The sequence below is a fragment of the Seriola aureovittata genome, chromosome 13, assembly GCF_021018895.1.
Source record: "Seriola aureovittata isolate HTS-2021-v1 ecotype China chromosome 13, ASM2101889v1, whole genome shotgun sequence".
Taxonomy (NCBI): domain Eukaryota; kingdom Metazoa; phylum Chordata; class Actinopteri; order Carangiformes; family Carangidae; genus Seriola; species Seriola aureovittata.
Window position 1 is genome coordinate 15845982 of NC_079376.1, and position 21940 is coordinate 15867921.

The 21940-nt window shown below is 41.5% G+C and overlaps 1 protein-coding gene across 3 annotated transcripts in view; it reads right to left on the minus strand.

Annotated features, from left to right (window-relative positions):
* The window catches only part of LOC130179962 (regulator of G-protein signaling 6-like), a 41732-nt gene continuing 19792 nt past the window's right edge, over positions 1 to 21940 (minus strand). For 2 of the 3 annotated variants that reach the window (XM_056393182.1, XM_056393181.1), the window contains exons 3-17: positions 13863 to 13962; positions 12929 to 12979; positions 12706 to 12812; positions 11254 to 11305; positions 10688 to 10752; positions 9075 to 9151; positions 8141 to 8222; positions 7673 to 7747; positions 6901 to 7002; positions 6570 to 6742; positions 6150 to 6275; positions 5011 to 5197; positions 4097 to 4186; positions 2589 to 2648; positions 1 to 2305 (exon numbers count right to left, since the gene is read on the minus strand). In XM_056393182.1, coding sequence (XP_056249157.1) covers positions 2255 to 2305; positions 2589 to 2648; positions 4097 to 4186; positions 5011 to 5197; positions 6150 to 6275; positions 6570 to 6742; positions 6901 to 7002; positions 7673 to 7747; positions 8141 to 8222; positions 9075 to 9151; positions 10688 to 10752; positions 11254 to 11305; positions 12706 to 12812; positions 12929 to 12979; positions 13863 to 13962 — 1398 coding nt within the window. In that variant the 3' untranslated portion in view covers positions 1 to 2254. The remainder of the gene's footprint in view (positions 2306 to 2588; positions 2649 to 4096; positions 4187 to 5010; positions 5198 to 6149; positions 6276 to 6569; positions 6743 to 6900; positions 7003 to 7672; positions 7748 to 8140; positions 8223 to 9074; positions 9152 to 10687; positions 10753 to 11253; positions 11306 to 12705; positions 12813 to 12928; positions 12980 to 13862; positions 13963 to 21940) is intronic. The other variant, XM_056393183.1, reaches the window with a different exon arrangement.

The following is a 21940-nucleotide window of genomic DNA, read 5'->3' on the forward strand; positions in this document are numbered from 1 at the left end:
GACAGGTCCAGAGTCTTTATTATTTGGTACCCATGAATAGATAGCAGGTGCTTGAGTGTTTTAGAGTGCCAGTAGTTATTTTGCTGATTGAGAAACTAAAAGCACAAAATGCCCTGAATATGTTACATGCATAGTAATGTGCCCATATCATAATAAAGTGTGCTTTTGGATAATGAAATTTAGCCAGTTTACATCTACAATGCACTCTGTACATAGTGTCATTGTGTTTGTGCTGAGAATAAACATTTGGTACATCGACTCAGGTTAAACATCTCTCTCTACCTTATAATCAAGAGGTTATTGGTTTATGATAATAATGATAATTATTAATATGACCTGTACAGTGCATTGCAACGACTCTAATATAAAAGAATAGATGATTCACTCATTCAACAGTGATAGTCCGTCACTGTAGCAGTCACTGGCCTCATGGGGGAGCTGTGAGATTGAAATCTCTTTAGTCCGAGAGCTTTCTGTCTGGAGAAGAAGGCTGAAGCCACAGCGGAGCAGAGAGGCCTTAATGTTCAGTGTGCGGCGCCCGTGACGGGTCAGATATTGTCCCCCAGTTGCGTTCCCGGGCTTTGATGTCCGTTCACTGAGGAGAATTGCTCCACTTCAGGGCTTTTCCCCATCTGTGCGCTGTCTTTGGAGAGTCCAACCATCTAACGCTCCATTATGGTTCAATAACATGCACCATTTTCCCCAAAGTCATTGAAACACATGACACTATTAAACGGAGAAGTCATGGCATACATTTTGCCAAACAATAAAATGGACAGGTTTCATTATTTTCAGAAAACAAAAGATGGAAAAATCATGCAGTACAAAAACAATAAAACATAAATGATCCCGTAACGGGCAGCAGGCCTTGTAATATCTCCATGATTGGAGAACAACTAGTTCTGACATCATGATGTCCTTCAATATGACATGAACACAACACAATAGTCTTGTAACACTCTTGTTGCTGGTCCTGTGGTTTATCCACCACTAGATGGACCCATGGCACCGGAAAACGTTGAACACTACACAATGGTGGGAGCCTGAAAAGCGTGTGGATGCTATTTCACACGTGACTGTGCACACTAGAATTAAAGTAAACCTCAAATCACTGTGATTCACACCACCATGTGGGCCATGTGTCTTGAAGCATCTAAGACGTTTCTTCACGCAGACATTTGAAACTGATCAATTTGACTGTGCAGCCTGAAAATGTTTGGAACTTGAAGCCTGGAAGTTGTTAAAGCAGTGGACCAATTTGCCAACTGGAATAAATTCATCTTTGCCGTAAGTCTCATTGCAAAGCACTGTTGCAGAGACGAAACATTAATCCTCGACGAAGACATTTGGATGAAACATGCAACAGTGCAGTGTGGATGCTACATTAAGCCCTTATGCCAGATTTTTGGAATGTAATGAAGCATGAAATATTATACCTTCAAAAATCAATTTTGTAGATGTCATTAAATATAACTTATGGGAAAAACCAACTTTGGATACTTGAGTTCTGCTAAAACTACGTTCACTATTTAACTGGCATGTCATGTGCTTTATAAGAAACAGATATAATAGAAATTTCAAGGTTATAAAAAGAGGTTGGATATATTTCAAAAAAAAAGAAAAAGAAAAAAGTGGTCTCATGCTTTAATTATTGCTGGCTGCCTTGCGAGTAGAGACGTACGTATGTAAAATAGATTTGTGTCTGTGTTGATCTGCTTCTTTGACCTTTTATTTTTACGCAGTCCCCAGCTGCTTTAGGACAATTAAAGCAATTGTCAATTCATTGTAAGTTTTGTGGCAAATAGCATTTAAATGCAGTTTTTTTTTTTTATTATCAAAGAATATTGTTGCTTTTGATATCCAATAAACGTGTATATAAAACAAAATGAAAACAATATAAACTAATCAGTTTAGTCGACAAAGAGCCTAACAACCAGTTGGCCAACTAAGTGATGAAAAGAGGGCAGCCCTAGTCTGGATGTGCTTATACTGTATGCTGCATGCCATGTGGTGTGTTGGCTGAGGTTCCCCTTGTCAGCATTGTCTTTCCCTCATTGGTTCCCATTTGGGTTGTTCACCCCAGCAGGCCCCAGTGCTGCACTAACAGTATGGCAGCAGTCCTCGGAGCAGTGTCCGAGAGCCTCCACAGCAGCCCCGTCCAGCCCAGCTCCACTGTCTGTGCCCCTGCCCCGGCCCCTGTGTGGCAGTCACCCCTCCGACAAGGTCCGGGTGTGCCCCTCCAGCACAGGCTGTGTCAGGATGACTGCATCAGGCCTGTCAGGCGCTTTCCCGTCAAAGACTTGCCCTAGAAGGTCAATTAAAACGCAAACACATCACTAGACTGAGATGCTGTACTTTATAGAACTTTATAAATCACACAGAATCTCTAGCAACAAGGTGATTGTATTGAAAATGCTAAGCTGCAACCATTCATGTGACTAGCATGTTATCTTATTCCCACATACACATCCTATTACAGGTCTAAAAGCCACAATAGAGTGTAATATGGTTATAACTGCAAAAGCCACTGATAGTGAGCCAGCCAGTGTGGTTTGTGATATGAACAGCCCCAGCTCCAAATGACTTACCACACTGCGGGTGAACTTCTCCAAGGAGGTGCGGCGGCCCTGTTCAGTGTCTGCTGGCTGCTGTTTTGGGAGGGGGGGAAGCAGGGTGAGTGTTTGGGTCAGGTACGGGTGTTGACGGGGGGGGGGGGGGGGGGGGGGGGGGGGGGGGGGGGGTCGGGAGTGATGCCGTTAGTGAGGGATAAAAAAGGGGGTCAGGCATTGCAAAAATGAGGGCCGTGGACAATGCAGGGGTTGCATTTTTTTTTTTTTTTTTTTTTTTTAGGAAATGGAGTGGTGTCAGTGACAGGCCAGCAGAAGGAGCGGTGTCCAAACGGGACGGGGCAGAAAGGCTAGCATGAACAGAGGCAGCTGTGATTTGCTGAAAAGCTCCATATTACACAGTAACAGCTCAATGAGTGTTTGTTTAGCTGTGCAAGTCTTAGAAATGACATTGATAAGATACAGGAGGTAAACTACATAACATGAAACCAACAAAATCACCAACTGTTACAACATTGTCACATATTACGCTACATCTGTCAGCCACTTATACACTGTACTGGTCTGTTATATCTATATACTGTATGGTGGTTGCTCTCTGTCCACAGAATGACTCCTGTTCCTCTCTTTCAGAGCAGTTTGGCATATGATGTCATGTTTTTCAAGACTATTCCCTCTAAATAATTTAGCATTTTCCTTGCACCTGCAGTTTGGGCACACTGGTTTTGCCATTTTGGGGTCTCTGTTACTATTGTAGTCTCATGAAAGCTCACATACAGTATCAAATTGCTGGTCGCCACACATTAGTAAGAGCTGGCAAAAAAAAAAACTACTAAATTACATTAAAATTACCCACATTTGTAGCATGTACGTGTGATCAGATTACCTCAAAGATGTTTGAATTACACTGCTTTCCCCTTGTACAGTATATCATGAAAACCTCACTAACTAGTGGTGGAACAGGTATTTTGATCTTTTACTCGAGCAAAAGTAGCAGCACCACAGTGTGGAGATACTGTTACAAGTAAGTCATGCATTCATAAGCAGAAGTACATAAGTATCAACATCAAAATGTACTTAAAGTACCAAAGGTAAAAGTTGACCCATTTCAGAATAACGTTTATTATATTATTGGATTATAAATGTTAATGCATTGATATGTAAGCATCACTAATGTTGCAGCTGGTAAAGTTGGGCTTATTTTAATTACATTACAGTACAGTGCCAGTATATACTGCCAGGTAGCTATCTATAATCTGAATGTGCAAAAAAAATTAGAAGTAGAAAGTAGAAAAAAATGGAAATGCTCATATAACGTACAAGTACCTCAAAATTGTACTAGTACATATACATTCCACCACTGTCACTAGCAGACTGGATAAACACAAGAAATATGAACCTGTAATGTCCTTTAAATCATAAAAATGAAGAATCAAACTACTGTGACAAAAGTAATAAAAGTGGTAAAGTTTTATAAAAAAAGAAAAAAAAAAGAAGAGGTGACATCGGGGTCAGTGAGTGCAGCTCACCTTCTTTCTGGCTAACAGGAGATCTTGGTAGATGTTGGATCGCAAAAAGCGTGCATAGCTGTCACTTTTCATTAGCTTGAAAATGTGCTCCTGCAAGAGAAAGGAAAAGTGATGAGTGCTTGTTGGCCCGGCTGATGCCAGTAAGAGAAGAGAAAGAGAAGTGCAATGAAATAAAAATGGAGATCTGATTATGGTAATGCATTATTGTATTCATGTGTGGTTGGTGAGGGTGCAAACCGAGCATGCTGACATGAGTGGCCGAGTCCTGTGAGACGGAGCTGAGTAATGTCCTGCCAGCGAGAGGCGTTTCACGTCACACACCACCAACCCACTTTGAAACCAGAAGAATCCATGGTGAACCGACCGAACAACCTATTCATGGCATTACTCGCCTCATTAGGCCCTGGCACAAACACACTCCGTCATTCTTCTTCTCTCCTCTTTCTTTCTATTCCTCCACGCCCTCTCATTCATTCACTTGTGTAACGTGAGTGGGGATGGAAGGGTTCAGTGTTTCTGTGGGTGGATGAGAGAGAAAATAAAATGGCTGTGTGTGTGTGTGTGTGAGAGTGAGTGAGTGAGTGAGTGAGTGAGTGAATGATGTAGTGGTGGGTAAACCCATCTGAACTCAGTGAAAGGAAGTTGTTACTTGAAAAATAGAGCTTCTATTTGACATAACTGTATATCTTTTTAAATTTTAACAACACACTGTAGAAAGTGCAGTCAAATTCTAATGAAGTATGGCCCCCACTACATGACCTCTATATTCGTTATATCTATGTGCACAGGTGCAGTTGTGTTAATACTATACGTGTCTGGTGTTTGTTCAGCCTTGTGTGAGTGTTGCGTTCATGCACACGTGAACATGCATATCCGTGTGAATCCATCCATGAGGGAGAAACAACACAGTCCACCTGAGCGTCCTCATAGCTGTATCGTCCGGGGTCTTTGAGGTTCTGGCTGGTGCGCTCGTAGCTGTGAGAGTCCAGGTTGATGGAGCTCGGCGCTCCCTCAGCCAGAAACTCCTGCCAGATCTCCTGCGCCCTGGAGGGCACGTCCTGGAGCGGCCGTCGCTTCAGATCCTGCACAGCTAACCAGAACCTACAACAGTGTCAAATCTAGTCAGTAGCAACCTCCCAAAAATATACAGTAAATATAAAAGCAGCCTTTTTTGTACTAAAGTTACTCTTATATGAGCTTATGATACCATTATCTATGATAATTAATGAACAAATTAGCAAATATGTCTATACATGTAAATATGCATGTTTACATCTGCAGTATTTTAATTAGTAATACTCATTATTCGCATTTTATATAACTGAACTATTGCTGTTATTGCTGATGCAAACACGTATGCAGCATTTTAACCCTGTAGATAGGTTTGTATTATGTTGGGTAAAGGAGGTGTGTTTTTAGATGATCATACATTTTGCATGTAAAATTTGAATCGGTAGAGTAATCTATAGCTGTCAAATATCGGTGGAGTAAAATATTATTTCCCTGTGAAATGAGCGGAGTAAGAAAATAAAGTAACAGAAAATGATCAGACTCAAATAAAGTACAAGTTCCTCAAAATTGTACTAACAGTACTTGAGTAAATGTTTCCACCACCATGCATGGTATTAGTATTATCTATATATCTTAAAATATTAAGGAGTTGTAGTAAGAAAATTCTTATTATTTGTGCTGCAAAATATTATTCGATTATTGACCTAAATTAAATTTCTATCTGTGTTACTGTATCAAAGGAGTGCTTCACCACAATGTTGGACTCACAATGGATAGTTTAAAAAAGAAGAAGAGATAAGTAGATGGCTACAGAGGTCTAAGAAACACGTCTTCAGACCTAACCAGCGCTGACTCGAGTGACATCACTTGAGGCAACTTGTTAGTAGTATGCTACTAGTCAAGACCTGTAAACAGACTTTTGATGAGTAAAATCGGTGGAGTTTCCCTCATGCTAAAATATCCCACATAGCGCACCACACCATAGTGTTTAAGGAGGAAAATTTGTGAAATAAAATTATGAAAGGAGAGCTGAACGTCTCACCGTAGGTTTTCTGAGCTGAACTCTGACTCCAGGAACTTCAGGAACTGGTCTCGTCCTGCCGGGTCCTTCAGCGCCTCTTCCAGAGAAAAGCCCCATTTCTTCACCCGCTGCTGGCTGGGGTCACGACTGCTCACAATACAACCGATTACATAAGACCAGAAGAAAAGAAAATAGAAAAGTGTGGTTCATTGTTAACAAGTCATTTTCCCTCTTGGTCTGCAGAGAGCAGAGGCCCAAAAGTCAGAGTACAGTCAACCTTTCATTTCATTTGAGATGAGATACAAACAGACAGATATCTCCTAATTCAGGACAGCAAGTTCATCAGCACCAAGAACGCTACGCTCCACCTGACCTCAGCATTGGTTTAAAGCCTTATCAGCCCCCAAGGAACTCTCTGCCCACATCTCAACATGTCCTCACCTCGCCTCCAAGTCCCAGAAGGACGTGTCGTCACCGATCCAGGGGTTGGAGGGCTCTGTGGCTGACACAAAGGGGTCGTATTCCATGAACTGCTCCGTGTAGCTCATCAGACTGTCGGCCACTTTGGAAACCTTCATGCAGTGTCTGTCCAGCTGGATGTTCAAGAAGGTAATCTGATGGAGAGAGAGAGAGAGAGAGCGAGAGAGACTAATGAGGAGGCTAAATAAGGTAGCAGGTCATCAGTCTGCAACCCCCGACTGCCATTATGATGGATGGGTGAGGCGGGCTGCTGGTAATGACCTAAGGAGAAGACTGTCACACAGTGAGTTACCTCTTTCTGAACGTCCTCTTTGGTGGTCTTCCTGGTCGGCTGGGAGCTGATGTGGACGGGACTCGGCTGGCTCTGACCGTCATCTGGTACCCCGTAGACCGACTGCAAAGAGCGAGGAGAGAGACATGCTTTGTTTTGATACCATTGTTGTTGTTTTGACACACCAGGGACTCTGGGGAGTCACGGGGAGTCTGTAGCTGCTTTTGGTGTCAGGGATTGTGTCAGGGAATTTGGGGGCGTTAACAACCTGAAGTGGAGTTTAGATTTTTATATTTAACTCAGTATCTTTTCATGCGACACACACACACACAAATAGCAATTTTTAGCATTTTTACATTGTTTTGTAAAATCTATATATTCTATTAAAAATAATTTTATCAGTCTATACAATATAAATAATATACTACAGTAAATTTTAAAAATATATATATATATATTTTATTAAAGACATTTTATAAAAATATATTTCATAAAATATTTTTACAACTAAAAAAATTTAGATTTTGTAATTTTTGTCAGAGAATTAAAAACAAAATGCAAAATGTGCATATTTTATTAAAATATTTTATTAAAAGTATTCATTTTATTTTTTTTTAAAAACTATATTTTTTGTCAAAAAATTAGATACAGTAGGTGTGTTGGTGCAGGGCAATCTGGATATATGACCTCAGTATTTCTAAAAACTTGTGTGGGACAATAAGTTTGACAAACACCAGTGTTGAGATAATAATATTAAGGTTGGAAATCCACACACTCTGTCTCCTCTGCTCACCTTTTTTACCCTGTGTGGGTTCCTCTCTCTTCGGCACTTGCGGATGTCCATCTCTGTGGTGTTGACACAGCCTGGCTGTGGGAGGCAACAGGAGACAGAGTGTGTTTCTGGGTCAGATAACAGTGTTTCGCCAGCATGTATTGTCTGCGCCTGTCCTCCTCACACAATACTATGCTGTCTTTCTATTCAACGACGCCATGCTCACAAAAGGCTCATATGCAAAGTGACTGGCACCAAATCTGATTCTGCTACCAACAACAAAACAGAGCTCTCAACTGAACAGAATGTGGCGCTGAATCGGCTGTTTTCAGAGTTTAAGTGCTAAAATTGTCTACCTACATAACAACCCTTCTTTTCTTTCCTTCTTTTTTTTTTTTGTTCATTTCCATTTTTTTTTTTTTTTTTTTACAGTTGCAGCATCTGACCTTATTTTCCTTTTCTTTCTTCATGACTTTGATCCTTACTCACCACTGGCCGATGGACATCCCAGAATGCCCTCTCCTGGCTGTCCAGGATTTTCCTCTCTGCCTTGTCCTTCTTCCTGTCAATCCTGCGAACAGAGGAAACAGACCACTCATACATGGAGCTCACGCCTCTGACACATCCGATCAAACAGCGTAAACTCAATAAATCATGCCTCACAATTACACACACACACACACACACGCACACACACACTCACACACACACACGCATGCTGAAACCACTGACAGGCCAGACTGGAGAGCAAAAAGCTGATGAGTGTGGGTCTTAACCTGTCTGCTCACTTCACCCAGCCATGCCTGGTGTTGCTGCTGGTGGGAGCTCTTACATAACTGACATTTACCGATTGGTCCTTGCTTGGCATTGTTTAATCCACAGATGTAAGAAGGCGTGTAGCTTTCCATATCGCCCTAACTTGTATGAAACAGCAGTCACTTGTCAATGACATTTCCGTGAACATTTTCTATAGAAAGGAGAGGAAAGGTCCGTCCTCAATGAATGATGGGAGGAATTAGTGCTGTGCACATGCCAGCCACCAGATGGGAGTCTTATAAGAGAGAGAAGTTAGGGAGAAGAGTGTGTGTGTTTCTTCTCATAGGGGAGTATTTGCTGTATTTAATGCATATACACCCCTCCAGTCATAGCACAGCATAACATCAGAGCATTGTTAATGAGAAGAGCACTGGCCCGATGCCCAACTGAGAGCACACTGAAGCATTTTCTCTTCCTTGGGGAAATAACACTCAAGCATATGTCAAGCATATGGACAAAGGTTGGTGTTTGTACATTTGAATATAAAAAACTAATTTCACCAACATATGTCCATCCTCTATATCTCTCTATAAGTTTGTCATGTCAGTAAGACACTGACGTCAGGAGGTGACGTGTTTGTGATTCACATGTACACACATGTACTCACTTGACTTGAGCCTCAGCTTGCATGAAGATGAACTCCCACTTCCTGGCGAAAGCCCTCTGCAGCCGGGCGAGGTTCTCCTGGAGGAACCAATCAGGCAAAGCGTTAGGGGAGAAGGTCATTTGAATCCAAGGTCTTTAGATGATTATATTATCCATTCACTGTGATAGCGCGCCATAACTGTGGATTTACTGTTGCTGAGATGAGACAACCTCTGACTAACATGTCCCTGAAAAAGTCACTGAACTGCTGATAGCACACAGGTTTCAAGCTGTTTTTGTCCACACAACTGTTAAATTAATCACCGTAATAGCTGTAACTAATAACTGCATTATTCTTAGTAGTTAGTAGGAATAGTTTGACATTTTGGGAAATATACTTATCCACTCTCTTGCTTAAGAGCATGGTGAGAACATTGATACCACTCTCACACACGTGTGCTAAATATTAAGTCATATATTGCCAGCAGCCGGTTAGCTTAGCTTAGCACAAGGACTGGAAAGAGGATGAAACAGCTGGTTTGGCTCTGTCCAAAGGCAACTAAATCTAAAGCTCACTAATTAACATGTTATATATTATTTAATCCATGCAACAACAACAAAAAACTTCCTGTAACTTCCTTGAGTCTCGACACTTTGGTTTATATATGGATGGTGTTAATTAGTGAGCAGTATTTTCTCGTGTAGGTGGATTTGGTTACCTGTGGACAAAGACGTGCTAGCTGTTTCCCCTTGTTTCTAGTCTTTGTGCTGAGGTAAATGAACAAACCTTTGGCTGTAGCGTTGTATTTAGCATAGATGTTAGTGATATCAATCTTGTCATGAGTTCCATGAGAAGATTTTGTTCATTTTTTACAATATCATCTGTGATCTGAGACCAGCATGGGATGATCTCCAACAAAGGTTGCGACTCAAACCACAAACTCATGAGTACACTGAGTGCAGTTCAGCATTGCGTGATAAATGTTGCTTTGTAAAAAAAAAAAAAAAAAAAATCTCTTTAAAGCTCCATACTGTACACATATCAAAGCTGCATGTCCTTAATAACAAACCTAAACAAGCATCTGTCAGAGATACAGTACGTGACCTCGTTACAAAGAGAGAAAAAACCTGAGTACCAACTAGCAGGCATGTAACAGTGAGAGCGATGAGGCCTGGAGGCATAAAGTGACCTGAATAGGAGAGAAAGGAAGTCTACTGGACAATAGTTGCAGAGTAATTTAGAATATTAAAGTGCAGTTGATTGCTATTGTATAACAGCAAGAGATCAGCAGTACAGTAATGCTTCCCTTAACACTATTGATCTACTAATGCAAAGTAGGCTTATAGATAGTTTTGTTTACATTTTGGGGCCGGTAAATGACTGCATCATATTCTGCCAAATGTTGTTCCTGAAGATCTGTCTAAGTATGTAATTTGATAAAGGCATTTTGCTCAGAGGAATGGATTTTGGCATTTCAAGGCCCCAGAGGACAACGTATCAGCTGTTTTGTTCTTTGGCATAGTGAAGGAAAACAGGAAATTCAGAGTGTCATCATATTATGATCAACGCACAATGATAGCATTGAACTGAGAGTTTCCCGGCAATAAGCAAGAGAAAAATGACAGTGTACTTACAGCCTCATAGTCAGCCAGCTCAAGCCTGGCTTTATTCTGCATGGTGCGCTTGCACAGGTAAATGGCTGGAGGGGGAAAAGAGAGTACGAGTGAGACATGAAGAGGGCAATAGAGTCAGTGCGCTGGGTCGTCTTTTTTGTACAAAACAAAAAAGTGTATTTCCAACGGATGGTGCTCTTTTTTTTTTTTTTCACTGAAGTCTCAGCTGTGTGAACCATCACTAATGAATGTTATACTGAAGCAGGCAGGCGATGTGTTGTCTTCTGAAATAACAAGCCTTGAGTAAATGCCATGCAGAGAGCCCGAGATGTGGTCACATCAGTGACTGTCTCTTTATTTTGTTAGGCTAATCTCATCCCATAGGGTTCTCTCCACTGGGTGTTCCTTGGGGGCCAGATACATTACAGGGAATGGCCCTGTGGATCGATAACTCTGTGAGTGTCAACAACGGATCTACAGTACGAGCTGTGTCTCAGCTCTGGAGGATGATAGACAGCTGAAGGCGTCAGTGAGATCTCACTGGTTAGGAGAAAGAGGCAAAAATTGATAGACAGTGCGTGACTCACCATAGTCTGTGTTCTCAGGCTCCCAACAGTTTGAAGGCCAGAAGTATGGAGACTGATGAAAGCAGAGGGGGACGGAACAGAAAGACTTTGTTTATTTACTCATGTAATCAGTAATACAATCTTTTCTTTGCATAAGAGTCGAGATAAACAATAATATTCTCTAATATGAATGTTGGAATCTCACTTCTCCCACCACCCACACTCCCTCTGCACTTGTCTTCAGCACATAGTCAAAAGACGACTCTTTGTTTGATAATGATCCTTGATGTCCATGTGCTGCACATAACTATCTGGGGAGCAATGGTAGCTATATTCTCCCCATCCATATTTAATTGTCTATTGCAACTGATATTACACATTCAAAGTTCATTCCCGAGTCCATTAATAATGGATCACTCACATCTATCATGCATTCTTAATAACAGGGCCGAATTAGAACTTGGTGGTACTCAACCACATATTTCACTTCCACTATTATTCATGATGATAATTAGTCTAAGAGCAAAAGGCTGATGCTGATGAATGTGCTTGTTTGAGTGTAATGAACAGAAAGGTTAACATGCTCTCATTCAGCACTGTAATTGTATCCTCAGAGAAGATCAAGTTGATATATAGGACTTCACATGTTCGTGCACAAATCGGAAAAATATGTGACAAACAACAGAAGACAGTTGTCATTAAAACTGGGTCATCTACCAGTATAGTATCTATTTTTAGGCTAGCAAGGAAAAATACCCCTGTCACTATTCCTCACAGCACAGCTCTGGAGACCGGCCAATACATTTGAAATGCACCATGGACTCTTTTGAGAGGTTCTGATGACGTGGGCCTGTTGCATCACGACAACATCAGAGGAAATATATTTTTAGCCGCCGCTGAATGAGCAAGTGTGACACACGCTGCCCTCCCTGCGCAGGCACAATAATGGCTTTTAATCTCCAGCAATAGAGGTGAAGATAAATGCATTCAGTGGTAGATTGAGGGGGAGGAGCAGGGGTAGGCTGGTGACAGAGAAAAGTGCAGAGCCAGCATGCAGCCAGCTCAGTGCTTCCCATAGGGGAGCCTGCCTACTGTAGCTGACTGGCCAGATTAGGATTCTAATGGCCCAGTCACAGTAATGAGTCATCATGGAGCCCATAGCCATCAGTGGGACCTGTCAAAGTTCATGCTGGATCAGATGGAGCGAAGGAAAAAGAAAAAAACACCCCTCCAGCAAGCTGCACGGCTGGCCCACAGGCGGTTCGCTGCGTCCCACCTCCTGCACCAACGCAGCGTCCAGCAGGGATAGAAAGTATCGACCTTGGTGGGATGAGTAATAGGCTTAGCAAGGATTGCTCTCATTAGCACCACGCAACAAACATATCCCTCTGATAGCTACCATCATCTCATTATTCTATATTCAAAGGCCTCCTAACACATATCTCTCATAGGACTCTCCCATGGTTTCTGTACCTGAAAGCGATAAAGGGTTCCATCGTCTTTAAGCGTCAGTACGTGGTCAGAGATGGGGAAGATGTAGCCGTGTGCAGCGACCAGACTCCCAAGGTGGATGGCTTCAGCTGTTGACAAGAGAGAAGGCACACAGATAGGAGAGGGAGAGTGTTCGAAATTGCTCTCTTCTTGAATTGAGCTCTGTTGTGCTTAAATGTAATGGCACATTTTTCAGCAGGCGTACCTGGGTCCTCAATGGAGAGGTTTTTCATCAGCCACTGAACAATGTCAGCCCCTGGTATTCAGAGAAGGACATTGGTTAGAAGTAGAGTCACAGTCCCACATCTGCAATAGATTCAACAAATGCTCCAATCCACAAACACAAGTGAGCCTTGAGGAAGTGTTTGTGATTCATCTCTGTTCAAAGCTGTGGGTCAGAGCTGTCAAAGCTGAGTAGGTGTCTAAATATAACATAATGTTAACAGGTTTTCAGCCCCCTCCCTCTCTCTCTCTCTCTCTCTCTCTCTCTCTCTCTCTCTCTCTCTCTCTCCCTCCCTCTCTCTCTGCTCCTGGACAGCACAACATCTGGCCCGGCCTTTGAGCTTGGCAGAGGCTGCTGAGCGAGAGCGTGAGGCAGTCGGGCCTGGAGGAGCCAATGTGAAGGAGTGACTCAGAAAACAGCCTCTGGGAGAGAGGGAGCAACCCCCTCGTCCAACACTGGTGACTCATTTCATACACAAGCACACACATATGCACACACACACGGAGGAGTACAGTGTGTATACACACAGAAGGGTACAGACAGAAAAGAAAAGGAGAAAAGTAGCTTTTCTGCGGTGTGACAAGGGCAGCGTCACACCACAGGCTGTTTCCTCAGTGGCTGGGGTCTTATCGGCAAAGACATCATCAGCCTCCAACTGTAGTAGCAGCAATTTAAATGAGCCCAAAAGGTCATATTTGCTTTACTGATTCTGACGCATCCGATCTCACCAAGCCCGCTTACTGGGTAAGACTACAAAGCGCACACACATACTCACAATTATCAGCAGATCAGGTAAGACAAGCCCTTATTAGGAAGAGACGTGCAAGCAACTGCAGCATGTGTAAAAGTGCAATCACACACAGACATATACAGTAAACACGCATGCACACACACGTTTATACACACAAATACTGACCTGATACCACACTGGGGATCTTAGAGAGGAAGCTTTTGACGGTCCGGATGGCTACGCCTCCAGCTTTCTCATCTTGTATTCGTGTTACGATGTCTTCAATCTGTGGGGAGGCCAGAGGTGTCATATCATGTTTTCTATAACAAGACAACACCTTTTTCCTCAATAAAAAAAAAGGAATGGCAGGGATGAGGAACATGCACTTTAATTGTCTAGTTTTCAGTAATAACAGGAGTAATTAAAAAGTAGAATTATGATTAACTTGCTGCAGTGTCTGGCCACTTGGGGGCAGCAGAACAATCTGTAAACACTGACATATCATCTATCACCTTACAAAGTTGTTATAGCAAACATGCCATAACAAGTAGTATTCAATTTGAGTCATGTTTATGGCCTCCTGAGAAATATAAGTCAAGTATACACTCTCCTTTTAGCTTAACTCTAGAGGCTAAATGTTCACCAGCTGGTTGCTAACGTTGTCTATGTGTTGTTTGGCGGTGGCTGGGTTTATCAGAGCTTTTTCACTTAAAACAGCTGCCTGTTGTGTCTGTAAACAAGCGGATGCCAACGGTGAGCTTGAGCCAAAGCAGTAGGCTTACCATTGCAGGTCGTAAAACCAAAATGCTGAGCTTAAAGACGTTAAAATGCTCCACAGAGCTAAGGGGAACTACAGTGTTTGTTAATGTTACACCTATAACCACAAGCTCTATTAAACATTGACTGGTGCATCTTTAAATTCAGATCTGGTTTAGTTTAAGTGTTATGTGTAAACTTTTTATTTATACATGAATTACTTTTGTTTGTAGAAAAAATAGACAAACTAAAAGAAAATTCAATACATTGCTTTTTGCCCTTTCATTAAATCTGCATTGCCTTGGATACATCAGTAGGGAGGACCAACACCAGACATTTTTAGAGAGCAGCTTTGGAAAGAAATGTAAGACCCAGTGGACGCCAGATTAGTGATGCTGCAAAGTGACCTTAGGAAAGTACAATCCACATCTATGCTTGTCAAGATCAGGGGTGAAGCCAGACAGCTGAATTTACACATATTTGGGGTTTGATAGTGATTTAAAGAGACGCTCTATTCGATGTTTCACTCTACAAAGCTCAGACCTTAAAAACAGAATGGCCTTGGGTCAAAGCTTCGATAGAATTGAACACCTACACATTGTCGTTTTTATATAGCTGCACGTTGGGGTGATTTAGCTGTAACAAGGGCTTCGGTCAGGAGCTTTGGCCAATTGTAAAAGGCTGTCACAGCTATTCCCCAGAGGCAGAGATAAACATCACACCTCCGACGCAGCCAGAGCCCCAAACACATCACACATCAGCCACCTAAAATTAGGCACGGAACAGCTCGCCACTCAACCACTACACAGGGGAGAACACATACAGTAAACAAGCGAACATCCAGTCACTCAAGGACATGGACACACACGTGTAAAAATTCACATGAAAATACAGAAATCCATATACAGTGTATAGACTTGTAAACACTTGAACATAAAAAGGTACTCAGCTCGACTCAGGTCAAATATTGATGTGAACAGGCAGTGCTCTGTTGCCTGCTGGAGTCTCACTAGGAATCAATCTACATCAAAAAGATCCAGATTTTGCACACTTAGCTTTATTATCAGCAGCCAACCATATGCAGTACAGTAGCTGCTAAGGTCGTTGCGCTGGCTATTAAATTCTTTATGGCTGCCTAAGCATCTGTCTAGTAAGTGAGCACACTCAGATGCTCGCACACATACACACCCACATGCATATGCACACAGGCACACACGCTGCTACAGTAATGACAAAGCTGATTAGGTGAATTTGGAGGGTTCAACTCATGGACTTGACACACTCCGAATTCAAAGAAGCCTCTTCTGTTTCCTCTCATCCAAAGTAGGCTACAGCAAGTTCCTCCCTTTATCCCACCACGTTTACAGTTGACTCCAAGCCACGATCACAGACACACAACACCACGCTGTGCTGTAGTTCGTGCCATTCCAAGACATGTCTTTCCCTCTCCTCTCTTTCCTCCACTGTTCATTCATCATTTAGCACAGCATATCCGTGAGTGAACCCCTTCCACTACGGCAGGAAGACAGACTCTAAAACACTGAATAGTGTAATAAGTATATAAGTGTAATGTGTAAGCTTGTGACATTGTAAATGTTTATGAGTTTATGATTTGTTGTTTTTGGGGATTAATCTTAATCTGATAATCATCGGACAACATGTGCATGAAGTTACATTTGGTAATACAAAATACTTTTACATGATAAGGCTGATGTTTTTCTTACAGTCAACAAATCCTACGACAAGACCAAAATAAACAATGTGTTAGTTTAATGTAAAAACTTTCTACTGCCACACCGTGTCTGTGGTACTCAACCAGAAACCCATAGAAGTAGAAAATGTAAATGTAAAACATTAAATGTTGTATTTGTCAGGGACTATTTCCAGCTGGGGATTAATACATATTGGGTATAGTGAATATTGTAGTAGGACGGTGTATGTGGAACTGACTTGAAAGATAAACTACAGTATCCATGTTCATGGTAATCACTCAGTGAAATGGTGTATTTTAATAGGTTTTAGACATCAATGGAGCTCTGTGGCACAGGGGAATAAGCTGCACAGGCAACACTTGTTAGTAGGATTCATTTATTGGTAGTTTTGGTTTTGTTCATGGGATTTGTTGACAATAAGAAGATACAGAATATCACCTTACATATCCTTTGACTAATTAAATGCACACCTTCTGTATTGTCCATTTTGTTTTGTTTCAATGAGCCAGTGCTGGATTTGACCAATATATTGACAGTCAAATCAGGGGTCAGGTTTTAAAGGCCCATCTGCAAACCATGCCTCTAAGTGTGTGTGTGTGTGTGTGTGTGTGTGTGTGTGTGTGTGTGTGTGTGTGCGTGTGCGTGTGCGTGTGTGTGTTCTCACCAGTTCTCTGTACCCTACACAGAAAGTAAATTTGCATTTGGCAAAAATTATTCCTACATTATTATTGCGCTTTCAAATGTGCGTTTTACCCCAACCGTGAGATTGTTATTCTTTTCATCTTTATGTTAACAGATGTAATATTTGTCCTCAGCTGATTACACGTTTGTTCTTCGATTCTGCATGATTGTGTAGCTTTAAAGTGATACAACAAAACTACAGTATCTTTTGGAGAAGGGGGGTAAAGAGAGAACAACAAGCAGAGAGTGCAGCATGCTATGGCACATTTACTCAGCCACTATTACAATCAAATGTAATCATTCTCCGTGGCAAAGCATTAAATGGATGATTCATAAAAGCCCCATGAATCTACAACAAAATACCCAGCTGTATATGGATTTAATAACACACATTATGCGGATCAGAGAGGTGAGAGGGAGCACTATGTGGCAAGACAATTACCAATCTCTCACCATAAGCTTGAGAGAGTGTCTTGGCATGAATTATTGAACATCCACTATGGAGAATTACTGCCTCAACTCTGTTGATAAATCTCTCACAGGAGGGCAGCGGAGAGAGAGATAGAAAGAGCTGCATCTGCCCTCTGTGTTGTGATCAAAGCCTTGGTATTTCAGGCCTGCCTTCGCCTACATGTGAGTATAAACAGTTTTACATGAGCACAATCAGGTGCACAACAGATTAGCACTGAAACATCACAATCTTTCCTTTGAGGACAAACCTTCCACGCAAAACAAAAGGGGAAAGCTTTGAAATCAGCTGCGTTCGATCCAACTCTGAAGGACTACTCAAATCCCCTGGGACAAAACAACATGGAAAGGATTAAGTCCTTTTGTTCTCATGTAATAATGGACCTTGCACTATAGCGGCATAGAAAGAAGAACTCATTATCTCGCTATAGGATGACAGGAGACAAGAAGTGCTTGGAACAACTATAGAAAGTGCACATCATATCTCTTGGATGTACAAGCTAATGGTGTTTGCAGCTTGGTCTGAGGGGTTTTTGAGAGCTGAACATTGCTGCTAGCCTGCGATAACAGCACTTTGCCCCAAGCCACCAAGCTCTATAAATGATTATCAGGAGAACACTTGTGTATCTTGCCACTGTATGTTTGCATTTGCAGCACACGTGTGTTCAAAATTGTACCCATGCTTGACTGTGTATTTGCCTGAGTGTGGTTTGTCCATCTTATCTTTTATAGCTCTGTGGGCAGCATTAGCACCCTGTATGGCACAGGTAGGAGGGTAAAGGTTTAGGGCAAGGGCGTAGGTTTGCATATGGATGGCAGCGACATGTCCCTACAAATATTTTGGGAGGACAGAATTGTCCTTACCAATGTTTGACTGAACTCGTTCGCACAAGGTTTGGAGTGAAGTCATATTAGGTCATTCCAATGTGCCCTCCAAGAGGCTACGTATCCAAGACAGATTTAAGCATGCTAGCATTTCATTGAATGAAAAGGCGGGGGCTGACGTCATGGGAGAATATCACAGTGGTACCTAACGTCACCAGGAAAATGTCAACTTATGTTATTTAATCATGTTATCTAGCGTTAACCAGCAAGCTAACCCTGGCCTCTGTCTTCTCTAGGGTAGGTAGGTTGATAACAGGAGTAAAATCAAAAGATATGCACGTCAGGTTAATTGGCTTTACAATTAGTTACTATACTGTGACTTTTTTTATGGCTTTCTATGCCTTTTTATGCCTGTACACTATGACTTTTTTATGGCTTTTTATGCCTTACTATAGTATGACTTTTTTTTTGGCTTACTATGACTTTTTATGCTTTGCTATTATTATTATTGCACGTATTCATGCCTTACTATCGTATGACTTTTGTTTTTACCTTAGTATACTATAAAGTTTTTATGCCTAACTATACCATGACTCATGATATATATATATGACATATATGTCCCCATAACAAGAGTGATGTTACCATGTGTCACCTATAACATGACATATATACTGTACACACTGGATATATTGAGACATTAGTTAATAACATACATGAAATACTCACAGTAAAATGCAACTATTAAAACAACATGCTTATTAAATTAAAGAATGTGAGGCAGCAGCTACAGGTGATGTAGATGTACAGCAACAAACTAAGGCCACAACTAAGCATTTACTCCACATTAATTTCAGGGAAAATTTGTGCACTCTAATGTCTATAACAGGATGTCACTACTTCCTGTAACATGGTCTTGTAATTGGACTTAATGAAGTGAAATAAAACCATGTAAATTGGAGCGTCAGCGACAAAAATAACCATAAAATAAATGCGAGCCTGTAAGTATGGAAACAATCACTTCTCCTACTAATTGAAACCCTGCGCCCCCTATTTTTTTTTTTTCCAAAAATGGCCACAGATGAAGCTATTAAAAACTGGCCCAGTCTTCAGAAATGAGACCGCTGCTGCTAGAAGATGGATCAGGCCGTAACAGCGCCATTAATGATTCAGCAGTCATCAGCAGACTCAGACTCACTTGTCATTGTTGAAAGACATTCGGGTCTGTGAGGAAATGTCCAGGTGACGGGTGGAAAGATACATTTCTGGCATGGAGATAGTTCTGACGGGTCGCTGGGAGGTGAAGATGAAATAGTGATGAGGCTTTGAAAAGTTTTCAAGTTTGCTAAGTCATTCTCAAACACTTTAATAAGCCCTGATGCTTTTTTAGGGTGTATATACGTCACTTGTTTGTCATTACCAATGGAAATAATAATAGTATTGAATATTAAGAGATAGATTTAAATGAGTATCATATACTAAAAGTGATATTTATTATAGTTACATTTTTCTCAACTATTAAAATAATCAATACGTCAGGAGGACTCTGCTGCAAACCATCGTGAAATTAGAGAATATGAATACATTTTAAAGTAGTGACCTTCAACAATAAAAGGAAATACTGCTTTAAATGCATATGACCTTAACAGAAAAATGCTGCATATATTCAGCTGAATGATAAAAAGCCATTTTTGTCTTACTTTAGGTGTTTTCCACACTGACCGTGGACGTGTCCTCTGAATTTAAACAATTATAAGTATGCAAATCTCTTTTTTTTTTTATAACATATTGCCTTCAATTTAAAACAATATCGGATCAGCAGATGGTGAATACGACTGGACTCAGCACTCTGCAATTCAAGCTCCAAATCCTGGACTTGATGTGTTTGCATTAATATGTTTTTTTAATATGTATTAACAGAATAGTTGTTTTTCCATTGCCTTACAGTATGCCACTTGTTTTGCTTTGCCTCCTAATTGGCCGTAAGTCAGTTGCTGTGTCAATTAACTTAGGCCTAGATGAACTGTTTTGCTTTGCCTTGCTCGTGCAAACTGCTTTATATACTTGAAATTAATTCATCGCCTCAAAGCGCTGCTAAATTGTACACTCTCGTTTTGCATATTGTTTGGATTGCTGACTGCTGCAGGGTGCTGGAGCGATGTCTTGCCTTACATTTTAAGTCTCTACCTTCACAGTGTGTAGCTGTGGCTGCACTGACCCTCCACTGGGTCAGGCCAATGCATTCATGAGTGTGTTGTCATAAGCACTATCTTTTCAGCACTTATGCCTCCAGCAACCTGTGGGCCAGTCAGACACCACTGGCATAGTAACCCAGCCTGTAGCCTTCTTTTTGGTTTCATTTCTACAACATTTTATACCTCACCACAAACAGCAAGCTTTACAAGTTGTTCATTAACTGTTAAAAGATAAGTTCAGTTGGTTTCACATGAATGGAGTGAGTGAAACTTAGTGATGTTTTTGTCATTGCCAATCATTACTGTGTGTAAACTCTTCTCATTCAGCCCCGTTTTCTAAAGGACAGTAGCTATCTTTTTCTCAATAACACCTGTATACTGTTGTGTTCATGCTTTTATTTGTCTACAAGCCGATTCATGTTATAAATAATACTGCAAAGCGTGAAATAATTGTGCATACTGTGTGTATTTAATACATGGAGTCCTGTCTGGGCTGATGACGCACTGTGAAGTAACTTTTCCAAAGTACACAACCTGTCACACGACACTTTTTTTTTGGAGTGCCATTCTGACCTCTGTGCCATACTGGGTGCATAATTAAGTGAGTTCCAGCTGGTGTGTGGTGCCCTGGGGAACGAGGTGAGAATAAAGCCTGCTGGAGAGAAGACCAACACTCCCCCCCCACCCTCCAACTCTCTTAGCATGCCAAGTCATGATGAGGGAGCTATGAGAGCTTCTCTGCTGGGTCTGACACACCGGGAAGAGAGAGAGAGAGAGAGAGAGAGAGAGAGAGAGAGAGAGAGAGAGAGAGAGAGAGAGAGAGAGAGAGAGAGAGAGAGAGTTACAGCCATGCAAGGAGCAACACAGCAGACTGGAAAAACCCTGTAAAACCAAGTGCAATAGTTGGAAACTCATACCACTTTGGAGACGTGTGAATGAATCACATTTGCACATACACTACTCAATCACACACTGACGCATACCTATGCACAGCCATGCAGCATGTGCTTATGAACACATGCACAAAAGCATAAACGGTTGCAACAAAGCTCTTGGTGAGTCTAATATTGCATTTCACGTAAGTCCTAACGGTTCTGAAAGAGACCTATTCAGTGATCCATCTCTTCTCCAAATTGCCATCTCCACAGGACTGCCCTGCAGGGGAAGCCTTTTCTTTTCTGCAATAAACAAATGTTTTCCCATCAGGCCCTGCAGCCTTTCACACTCCAGCGAAGCCATTTTGCCTTCTGCCAATACCTTTCATAATCTGTTTCCCTGTGATCATTAGTAGCAAGTGGATTGTAGATGCAATAAAGTTAATTGTTTGAATGTGGAGTTTAGGAATCCCATTCCTCATAATTTCGAGAAAATCCTGTTGAAGGTTAAATGAATGCTAGAGCACATCTTTGTATTTTTCTGCCTAGTGGCCTCTTCAGGCTTTCTCAAGAGTGAGGCAACACATTAAGAGTATTAGGGAGCCATCTTGGTTACCTTTCAGTAAACATGTAAATAATCCAACGTAGACTTACACTATATTCATCTTATTCTGCCAACCAGCTCCTGCAATTAAGTCCAAGTGTTCAGTGACATTCTTTCCTCAAGTCAGGTGTTACCCTGTGGATTCATG